This window comes from Miniopterus schreibersii (assembly GCF_964146895.1).
Source record: "Miniopterus schreibersii genome assembly, chromosome: 8".
Lineage (NCBI taxonomy): Eukaryota > Metazoa > Chordata > Mammalia > Chiroptera > Miniopteridae > Miniopterus > Miniopterus schreibersii.
This window is the reverse complement of record NC_138109.1, coordinates 32,020,355-32,032,630: the sequence shown is the minus strand read 5'-3', so window position 1 is coordinate 32,032,630 and position 12,276 is coordinate 32,020,355. Positions and strand designations below refer to the sequence as shown.

General features: G+C 35.9%; 1 protein-coding gene across 1 annotated transcript in view; it reads right to left on the bottom strand.

Moving 5' to 3' along the window:
• Positions 1-12,276, bottom strand: part of SCP2 (sterol carrier protein 2) — a 77,285-nt gene that overhangs the window by 43,462 nt on the left and 21,547 nt on the right. Inside the window, exons 6-8 of the mRNA XM_081145714.1 lie at positions 7,830-7,956; positions 5,192-5,255; positions 1,619-1,705 (exon numbers count right to left, since the gene is read on the bottom strand). Of these exons, the coding sequence (XP_081001840.1) occupies positions 1,619-1,705; positions 5,192-5,255; positions 7,830-7,956 (278 nt within the window). The remainder of the gene's footprint in view (positions 1-1,618; positions 1,706-5,191; positions 5,256-7,829; positions 7,957-12,276) is intronic.

Below are 12,276 nucleotides of genomic sequence, written 5' to 3'. Positions count from 1 at the left end.
TTTGCTTCTGTAGATACATAAAGCATCTTCTAGTGACTTCTGAGAAGTACACAAGGTTATTCCTATCCCAGTACAAAACAGATTCTACCACAGGCCTAACTAGCTTTAACTCTGCTATCTCCCAAATAACTCAGTCTTGGAATCCTTTTGAAAACTGGGAAAGGATAGGATAGAGGATACCAGAAAGTCAATGCTTTGGTTAAGACTCTTGAGATCTCCTCAAAATAGATCTTTTCCTTAAAGTAAGCTGTGAAGGAAGCTGACAAACACAGAAGCCTTCTGCAAGTTCAGCTGGATTTTATAAATGGGCAGACGCTCATATTCTAACAGATAAAAGCTGACCCCACTTGTTCACTTGCATTCCAGCCAGTATCGCCAAGGCACAGCCAGGTGATAACTAGGCACAGGCAGGACCTATACAGTACTAACTCAGTCTTCTAGGAGGTAAATATTGTCAAGCAATTTTCAAGATGCAACTATTATCATTATTAGAGCTATGATTTTTTTCTTGTTTTATGTTTACTCTTAGCTACTACGATAGAGTAAAATTTCCTATAGTAGATAGAAATATACAGCAGAGAAAACAAAATGCTCAAGGGAAAAATCTTGGGACTCCACTGGTCTCCTAATTCACATTTAAATGAATAAATGCACTTAAAATAAAGTAGGTAGAAAGTCATGAGAGAAGGAAATAACATATATAATTTTCCAAGAGAAGAGATAGTCTGTCTCTAGGCAGGAGAAGGAAGCAATGCTACGCCAAAGTGAGGACTACATTTGTTATTGTTGTAATTAGCTAGTTATTAATAATAAGAAGGAGCAAAGGGAAGGCCATAAATTATGAGCATAGCCATCTGGGCAGCTTCACCAGGAAGCTGCAATTTCACACTCCCCAGGGAACTACTAGTCAATTCCCTGCAGATCACTGGGGGAATGGACTGGACAAAGGGGGAAATGGATGCACGTACAGTAAAGTTGGGGTGACATAGGGAAGGTGCTTGCCTATCAATCTAGCCTGGAACAAAGATAACTGGCTAAAGGGAGTGGAGCTACCGGAAGGGTGCAAAATCTTAGGTTAAAATCTGCAAAGGAATCCTCTCTTTCCTCTGGTTGTGCTCCTACTTCCTTGCACTTGCCCATGTTCCCTCCATAGCCATGTGACCCTAGAAGCCGCATAGCCCATGGCCATATGGACCCCACACACAATGAACTGCAGCTGGAAACATAAACTAAGCCAGCCTGATGCTGGACTGGACTGTGCAAATATGGAACAGAGGCTCTGGACAGTGACTTTAATCCTAGCTCTGAAGACACAGCTGGACTTTTTCCTTGGAGGGACAGAGGGAGATGGGACCTTCGGAACTCAGGGGTCTAATCCCACACAAATAAATATCACTTATTCTCCCATGTGAGTCTCAGAAAATTCCTTTTCTTGTGACATGGCAAGAAGCCCACTTCCACCAGCAACAGGTGGGGATATGGAGGACACCTACCGATAACACATTGGTAGTTCTATAGAAATAGATACAGTAAAGATATACTCAGATACAGAGCCTAAGGTTTACCCAAGGGGGGCAGAGGAGAGTAATTACTTCAAATATTTAAATGTTTTTCTTACCAACATTGTAAGACAGTCAGAAAATCAAAAACTTTTCGAGAAGTCATCACTTCATCTAAACTGTATTCCTTTTGGAACTGGGAATACCTAAACGCAAAATAAGTAGTTATAGGATGTTAGGTAGCAATTACAATTTTTTTTGTTGAAGATTTTCTGGTCCAGAAGTTAAAGAAAGAATAATATGTAGGTATTCTTTTCACAAGTAAAAGACAGACTTTTATAGTTTCAACATTTAATAAATAAGTTTGAATTGAATTTTTTTAAAATCCTAACTTCAAAATACTATATGCTGCACAATAAAAAATTTGACTAATTTTTGTCCTGGGTTCTCATCATGGAGCTTCTAAAACCCTTGGCATTTCCTGAGTGATAAAAGTGTCTTCATTATGCTAATAAGGTAAATCTTATGGCCCTCTTGTTGGGGCAGGAAAGACACAGGGGTTGCTCACCAGAAAGAGACTAACCATGTGAATGCAGGGTTGGGACTTTTCAGCCAGTTTGACCCCAGGGAGAAGAGGGGGGCTGGAGATTGAGTTCAATCACAAGGCCAATGATTTAATTGAGTGTGCCTGAATAATGAAGCCCCCATAAAAACTATGAACACTGAATTTGGTGGGGCTTCCTGGTTGGTGAGCACCTTGAAATTCTGGGATGGTGAATGCCCTGACTCCATGGGGGAGTGGCCTTGGGAGCTCTGCATTAAGGACCCTCCCAGCCCAGCTGGCGTGGCTCAGTGGTTGAGCATCAACCTATGATCTAGGAGATCCCTGTTCGACTCCTGGTCAGGGAGCATGCACAGGTTTCAGGCTCGATCCCCAGCAGGGAGTGTGCAGGAGGCAACTGATCAATGACTCTCTTACCATTGATGTTTCTATCTCCCTCTCTCCCTCTCCCTTCCTCTCTCTGAAATCAATAAAAATATATTTTAAAAAATACAACAACAAAAACCCTCCCAGACCTCACCCTATGTGCCTATTTATTTGGCTGTTCCTGAGTTGTATCCTTTATAATAATTACAGATGCTCCTTAACTTACAATGGCATCACATCCCAGTAAACCCACTGTAAGTTGAAAATACCATACATCAAAAATGCATTTAACCAACTGAGCATAATAGCTTAGCCCAGCCGGTTTCTACTGAATGTGTATCACTTCCACACCATGGTAAAGTACAAAAACCGTAAGTCGAACAATCATTAGTTGGGAACCATCTGTACTGCAATCATAAATACAGCACTTTTCTAAGTTCCATGAGTCATTCTAGTAAATTACTGTACCTCATAGGGTCATCGGAACCCCTGAATTTATAGCCACTTGGTCAAAAGTATATATGGCCTGAGGACCTACTTGCAGCCGGCATCTGACCTGAGAGGGCCGTCCTATGTGGAGGACTGAGTCCTTAACTCATGGTGTCTTGCGTTAACTCCAGGTACTTAGTGCCACAACTGAACTACAGTACACCCAGATGGTGTGAGGCCAGCTGCAGGTTAAAATACAGTACCGTTTCTTTTTCCTGGGGAATTATGGAATGCTAGTTCCATAGAAGCAAAATTAAATGTCTTGCAATTCAGCCAACTTTTGTGGTAATGATATTATGCAATTACATTTAATGAAGGTTAATGGAGTTCTTAAATAAACATACAAAACCTATAATAAACTATCTGCATTCTTCAAAACACATTTCCTTTCGGATCACTGCAAAGAAAAAATTCACTTTTATTCCCTTTGGCTCCTCTAACAATATAATCAGATGATTGCAGATATTGCTCTGGTGAAAAGAGCAGCAGCAATGGACATCATAAGGGAGTTTCTAAAAGTAAACTTCAACTGGTGTGGAAACTAATAATTAATTCAAATGTCAGAAGTAGAGCCTATATACCTAGTATCTACATAAGTGTCTGCACCTTTGCCTTTAAAGTTAACTTTAACCATCACCAACTTTCAAAAAATACCTTATTTATACCAGATCCTGTGCTAGGCACTGGGGACATAGACATAGTCACTTAGATATTCCAGGGAGAGCTAACAGCATAAGTGAAAACACAGAACCAGGTCTTATGTGGTACATTTAGGAAAAACCAAGTAATCTAGTGAGGCTAGGGACTGGGAATATCCAGGGAAGTAGCAAGAACTAAGACTGGCAAAGTAGAACGGCAATAGCCTTAGATATTTCACAAAATACCCTTAGATCTAGAGCATGGGATTTGATATTTGTTAATTAGGTATTCTCTAAATGCAAACATCAATTTAAAATTAGGAGAATGAGAGAACGAACAACGGGTACTAGGAATATGTGGGAATAATCTACTTATGGTATAAAATGTTCCTTGTCATGGTTTTATGTTTAGTAAACATGGCAAAATTTGTTCAATAATTCAGAAACAATTTACTAAGCCACTATTATATTCCTAGTTCTGGGCTATGCATTAAAGATAACAGATGGCTCTTCCCCTCAAAGAGTTAATAATCTAAGGAGACAAAAAATACAAACATTATTTTGTCACTACTTAGAATGATCCTGAGCAAGTTCCCTAATTTCTGTAAGCCTCGTTTTCCTCATCTATAAAATGAGAATAAAAATATCTACCTGATAGGGTCCTTGAGAGGATTAAATGTATATAAAAGTACCTAGCACAGTGACACAGAGCTGGCATTTAATAAAGCTAGCTATTATTCTTTTATTGCCTGGTGGTATTGCTTTTGTACAGATTCTAGTTATGTGGCACTAATTCAATTGTCAGTAAACCAGTTTTATTGAGCAACCACTAAGTACATGCTATGTGCCAGGCACTGTGCTAGGCACTAGGAAATTCAAAGATTAATGATGTGTGTAATACACATGATGTAATTTTACTTTAGATTATTTTTTAGTATATAAATGACCATATTATTTTACCAGAGTAAGAGATAATGAATTAATTACTAGCATAATTAAAATGCATTACTAAAGTAATACAAATAATTTCATATAAAATAATTAAAAAGGTTACCAATATGCATTTCACAAATGTTTTAGTTGATCAAAATGAACTAAGAGAAATTTTAAGGAATGGCTTAAAATGGTGACTGGTTATTTCCAACTAAAATTATTACAATAAATTTTATTCACTAGAATTGCAATGTATGACCAATTACATCTTTTAATACCAGTCATTCACATTCTTTCTTAAAAGAGTCATTAAGCTTAAATGGTTTTCTAAATATAAACAGACCAAAAACTGAAATAAAAAGAATTCAAAAGTTTACTTGGCACAAGGGTTTTATAAGGAAAAAAATACATAGGGAATATAGTCAATAATAGTGTAATAACTATGTATGGTACCAGGTAGGTACTTGAAATATCAGGGGAATCACTTTGTAAAGTATATGATTGCCTAACCACTATGTTGTACAACTGAATCTAATACAAAATAATATTGAATGTAAACAGTAATTGAAAAATAAAGTTAAAAAAATAAAACATTTTGGTTAATATCTTTAAGGTCTTGCATTAGCCTTCAAGTATTAAAGTTGCATGTTATACAGCAGGATAACCCAGATTTTCACTATATTTCATATATCTGAAATACTTACGGGTTATTAACTGAGTGTTTGTGATTTTTCCATCCAATTTTTGCAAAGTGTTCAGCTTTTGTTCCTGTAGGGAAAGCAAATATCTATTAGTGACTTAATGTTTTTCTGCTGCTTGTGAACAAATGTTGCAATGGTACTCGGTGTCCTGATAAATATTTCTACATTTTCCCATTTGCACAGATGTCAGTATTGAAGACGTCAACATTTATCCCTCAACAAATATTTCTTAATCATTAGACTTGAGTATATTTAATGAACTGAATCAACTAAGAGGTATACAGGGTAGAACAAAAGGTTTACAGCTGTTCAGATGGAAAATAATACAATAATTAATAAATAATAACACAAGAATAAACTGTGTTTAGAGTACTCAAAACTGTAAACCGCCTGGCCGGGCGTGGCTCAGCGGTTGAGCGTCGTCCTAGGATCCAGGCGATTGGGGTTCGATTCCTGGTCAGGGCACATGCCCGGTTGTGGGCTTGATCAATGACTCTCTCATCATTGATGTTTCTATCTCTCTCTCTCTCTCTCTCTCCTTTCCTCTCTCTGTAATCAATAAAGATATATTTTTTAAAAAAACAAAAAAAAACCTGTAAACCTACTTTTGCCTCACCCTGTATAATATGAAAATAGTTAAAACTGGCCTATTCTACCTAGTATAACTAGGATCCAAAAACTGGATTAGAAAATTAAAGGCACCCTTACCAAACCTGAAGATGGGAGGGACTACAATAATATTAATCCAAATAGTCTTCAACAAAGCTTATCAGTAGGATGAATCAGAATATAACTAATTAAACACCCAATTCTATTCTTGGAGCCTCCCAAAACAGAGGCCATCACTGACTATCCTAAGTTTGCTCCCCACTATCCACAAGTATATTACCATGTTTTATTTTCTTCACAAGACTAATAATTATCTGAAATTATCTTAGTTTTTTTCATGGCTTATTATTGTCTCTCCCCTACTAGAAATTTAAGCGAAAACCTCACATCTCATCTGTTTATTTATTGCCTGTGAATAAATGCATTAATGTATCTAACTCTTTTTCCCTCCTGGATGTCCTTTGCTGTCTGACTTTGCAGTTTACTACCACAAAAGAAGTAGAGTGTATTTTCCTATCTCTTGATTCCAAGTTTGCCATGTGACTTGCTTTAGTCAACAACTTAAGTCTCAAAAGGACTTGCATGTTGCAGATTACTCTCTTGTGCTTCTGCTTTCACCATGAAAAGGATATGCCAGGGCTGGCCGTCTAGTCCCAGGAGGGAGATGACAGACATATGACCCAGTCAAATAAGACTGGAACAGAGCCTCTAACCAACCTATAGTCATATGATTAACCCAGACAAGAAGAGCTGAGCTCAGCTTAGATCAGCTGGTTCCCAGTCAATCTACAAACTTGTAAACGATAATAATAATTGTTGTTTAAAATCACTGAGTTTTGGAGTGGTTTATTACACAGTAATAGCTGACTGGCATACTGCTGCATTCCAGTGCCTGAAATATAATGAGAACTCAATAATGTTTTAAATGAATCATTTAATTGAAAAAGAAATGGACAAAGAATAACCAAAGAGGTAAGAAAAAAACAGCAGAATGAGGTGTCACAGAAGCCAAGGGAAGACAATGCTTCAAAAAAAAGTTATCAAAAGGAATTAATGCTGCTGAGGTCTATTAAATTAGGTTTGAAAAGTATTTACTGGATATAGCAACATGGCGATCAATAGTAGCCTTGAGAAAGGAGGGAAGCCAGATTGGAATAGACGGAGTTAAAAATGGTAAGAAATCAGTACAAGAAAAAAAATTTCTATAGCCAAAAACTGGCAGTGCTCCCTTATACAATCCCACCATTCTTCCTTGAAGATATTTTTCCTTTCTGATTACTTGATTTTGGCTATCAAAGTTGAGATATATTTCCAACAAAAAATAGGAATGCTAAACTTTCAAGCATGAAAATTTTCTTTCTTATCTCACAGTACTCAACAAGGCACCAGTTCGGGGTCATACAATCAACGAAAAGTAGAAATCCTACCTACATTATCCCATGTTTAACTGGCTAACACAGGCCAATTACTGAGCATAGGTCAAAAAATGAGTATGTTTACCTACAAAATAAAAATCATTCATGAAAGACAAATCTCATAAAACACTATGGAATGACAGATGATGATGTACTAAGTACTAAAAATAAAATTTGATGTTAAAAACCTATTACTAAGAATAAAATTTGTACTAGGAATAAAATTTGACTATATAAACCTATTACCAAGAGCAAGCTTTAAGTCTCATTATCATTTTCAGAACTAATGAACCTCAATTTACAGTCCACAACTAAAGCAGACAAGATTTATGTTAATTTTCCTATTTCAATTTCTGGTTTTAGAGCATTCTCGGTAGTTCCAATACAATATCTTATACATAAATACATTCTCTACAACTAAATTCTATATAGACTATTTCTTCAACTTAATGCAAAAACCATTTTATATCATATATATCCTAATACATAAGGATATATTATATAATCCTTATATATTATATAATCCGTAATAAATGCCTGTTGTTTCTCATCACATCTATATAATATGTATATAACATGCATTAACCAATAAGCCTTAAAACTTTTTTTTAACATACCATATTTTTCCATGTGCTCTTTTCCGGCAAACCCAAACATCTGAGGAGTTATTGGTAGGGGAGACAACTCATACTTATTCATTAGGACCTCAAGATGTTTATCCATTGGATTAGTCCTGTTTGAAAACTAAGAGAGAGGAAAAAACAAAATTTAGTAAGTGTTTGACATGATAGTGTCTCTTTCAACTATTACAGTGTTACTAAGACATTTGCTTATTCTAAGCACAATGTAAACAAAAAATGGACAATGTGAGTAATATCAGTGAGGAAATGCTTTGCACAAAACCATGGCAAGGGAAATAATCAAATGACCAAAGAGGTACAATTCTTTCAGAAACATTTATAAAGAATCCCATATATGCCAATAACTACTCAAGGTGAATAAAACAAATGAAGTCTTTGCGCATCTGGCATTTACATTTGAGGCGGAGAGAGGCTGAAAGGTGATGAGGACAAAAGTAATAAATAATGTAAAAAATAATGCTATAAATAATAAAGCTAAGACTCACTGAGAGAGGCAAGGGCTCAAACAAAATAAAAAAGAAGTTACAACTGATACAACAGAAATACGAAAGATTATGAAGACTACTATAAACAGTAATATGCCAACAAATTGGACAACCTAGAAAAAATGGATAAATTCCCAAAAACATGCAACCTTCCAAGACTGAACCATGAAGAAATAATAAATCTGAATAGACCAATTACTAGTAAGGAGACTGAATCAGTAAAAACAAAACAAACAGCCTGGCCGGGCGTGGCTCAGCGGTTGAGCATCGCCCTGGGATCCAGGAGATCGCTCTTGGATTCCTGGTTGCCAGCCCAATGCCCAGTCGGAGGCGTGCAGGAAGCAGCTGACTGATTAATGACTCTCTCGTCCTTGATGATTCTATCTCTCTCTCTCCTCCTTTCCTCTCTCTGAAATCAATAAAGATATATTTTAAAAAACCAAACAAAACAAAACAACAACAAAAACCTCCCAGCAAACAAAAGTTCAGAACCAAATGTCTTCACAGGTGAATTCTACCAAATATTCAAAGAAGACTTAATACCTATCCTTCTCAAACTCTTCCAAAAAACTAAAGAAGAGAAAATGCCTTCAAACTCATTTTACAAGGCCAGCATTACCCTCACAGCAAAACAAAAGAAAATTACAGGCCGATATCCCTGATGAACACAGATGCAAAAATCATCAACAAATATTAGTGCCCGGCCAAGCACGGCTCAGCAGTTGAGCATCGACCTAGGATCCAGGAGATCGGGGTTCGATTCCCGGTCAGGGCACATGCCCGGGTTGCAGGCTAGGCAGCCGATCAATGACTTTCTCATCATTGATGTTTCTATTTCTCTCTCTCCCCCTCTTTCGCCTCTCTGAAATCAATAAATATATGTTTTTAAGTATATATATATATATTAACAAATGGAATTCAACAATACATTAAAAGGATCATCTACCATATTCAAGTGAGATTTATCCCAGGGATGTAAGAATGATTCAACAGCTTCAAGTAAATCAACATGATGCATCACATTAATAAAATGAAAAATAAAATAATATGATCATCTCAATAGACGCAGAAAAAGCATTTGACAAAATCTAACATCCATTTATGTAAAAACTCAATAGTGGATATAGAGGGAACATACCTCAGTGTAATAAATGCCATCTATGACAAGCCCACAGCTAATATCATAATGGCAAAAAGCCAGCATTATCTTAATACCCATTAAATAAAAAAGAAAACAAACCAACACCCTCATGAACATAGATACAAAAATCCTTAACAAAATTTTAACAAATCAAATCCTATAATATACAAAAAGGGTAATACATAATGACTAAAAACACTTACCTCAGACATAAAAGATAGGTTAATATTCAAATATCAACTGATATAATTCACCATATTAACCAGCTAAATAAGAATAACAAGTAATATAAGAATATCTCACAGATAACAGAAAGAACATGCGACAAAATTTAACATACACTCGCAACAGAAACTCTGTGCAAACTAATAGAAGAAAACTTCCTCAACCAATAAAGATATCTATGGAAGGCCTATAGCTAATATATTTAATGGTGAAATCTGATCAAAAATGAGGCAAACATAAATGCTCTCATAACTTCTCTTTCAATTTGTTGTGAGGATTCTAGCCAGGGCAAAAATAGGCAAGAAAAATAAAAGGCATACAATTGAAAAGGGAGAAGTAAAACTTTCTTTGTATATAGATTATATGATTGTTTATAAAGAATATGCTAGAGAATCATTTTTTTTAAATATGTTTTCATTAATTTTAGAGAGATAGGAAGGGAGAAAGGAAAGAAAGAAAGAGAGAAAGAGAGAAAGAGAGAGAGAGAGAGAGAGAGAGAGAAAGAGAGAAAGAGAGAAAGAGAGAGAGAGAGAGAGAGAGAGAGAGAGAGAGAGAAAGAGAGAGGGGGAGGGGGAGAGGGGGAGAGGGGGAGAGGGGGAGAGGGGGAGAGGGGGAGAGGGGGAGAGGGGGAGAGGGGGAGAGGGGGGGAGGAAGGGAAGGGAAGGGAAGGGAAGGGAAGGGAAGGGAAGGGAAGGGAAGGGAAGGGAAGGGAAGGGAAGGGAAGGGAAGGGAAGGGAAGGGAAGAAAGATGGATGAGAGAGAAACATCATCGGTCAGCTGCCTCCTGCACACCCCCTAATGGGGACTGAACCCACAACCAGGGCATTTGCCCTGACAGAGAATCGAACCAGCGACCTCTCAGCGCATGGGACGACACTCAACCAACTGAGCCACACTGGTGAGGCCTTAGAAAATCTTTAAAAAACCACTATACTATTAAGAGAGTTTAGCTAGGTCACAAAATACAATGTAAAATTGGAAATTTTAAATATTAAAATAAGAATTATTTATAATAATATCAAAAACTTAAAATACCTAGGGAAATTTTTTTTTTCAAATATATCTTTATTGATTTCAAAGAGAGGAAGGGAGAGGAAGAGAGAGAGATAGAAACATCAATGATGAGAGAGTCATTGATGGGCTGCAGCCTGCAACCTGGGCATGTGCCCTGACCGGGAATCGAACCCTGATCGCCTGGATCCTAGGTCAATGCTCAACTGCTGAGCCACGCCTGGCTGGGTGGGAAATTTTTAATAAGACAAGTAAAAGAGTTAAACACTAAAACTAACTAACATTACTGAAAGAAATCAAAGACCTAAATAGAGATAAACCGTGTTCATGGATTGGAAGACTCAATACTGTTAAAAATGTAAGATGTCCACATGTTAATCTATAAATCCACTATAATCCAGGAAGTATTTTGCAGAAATTTACACGCCAATTCCTAAAATGTATACAGAAATGTGAAGTACTAGAATAGCCAAATCAATTTTGGAAAAGAACAAAGTTGGAGAATATACATTCCAATCTAATAATAAGGCTTATAATCAAGAAAGTAAAGTACTGGCATAAAGATAGGTCAAAAAAGAAATGAATCTAGAAAAATATCCACATTACACAGCAAAGGTGTTAAGGCAATTCAATGCAGAAAATACAATTTTTTAAACAAATGGAACTGAAAATATGGGATATGTATTAAAAAAACTTGATCTTTACTTCATACCACTTATTAAAATTAACTTAAAATAGATCAGAAACCTAAATTTAAGAGCTAAAATTATAAAACTTCCTGAAGAAAGCATAAGATTAAATCTTAATGTATTTGGTTGGCAAAATTTTCTTAAATAGGACACAAAAAACACAAACTACAGAAAACAGATAAACTTGACCTCATCAAGTTTTAAAAGTTTTGCTCATCAAAAGACATTTATAAAATAAATGAGCAAGTCCAGAGAGTTGGAGGAAATATTAGTAATATTTATCTAACAAGAGCTTGTATCTATCTAAAATATATAAAGAACTGTTACAACACAATAAGAAGAAAATAACCAAATAATAATTGGGTAAGAGGTTTGAACAGTCATTGAATTCATCAAAGAAGATATACCAATGGCAAATGAAAAGATGCTCAACACCATTAAATATTAGAAAAAAGCAAATTAAATCCACAATAAGATACCCATTGGCATAAAGAAAATTCAAAAGAATGATGGTCACAAGAAAACTCTACACTAATATCGCTTATGAATGTAGATGAAAAAAATTATCAACAAACTACTAGCAAACTAAATATAGCAACATATAAAAAAGATTATACACCATGAAAAAGTGAGATTTATCTCAGGGATGCAAGGTTGGTTTAATATCTGAAAATCAATTAATGTAATACATTATGTCAACAGAATAAAGAACAAGCACCTCACAGTCATCTCAATAAACACAAGAAAAGCTTTGGACAAAATACAAAACATTCTCATTATAAAAACACTCGCCAGGAATCAAATTGGCTGGTATCTTAATCTTGGATTTCCCTATACATTCTAAATAATTACTTTTAATCTAGTCCAGTTTC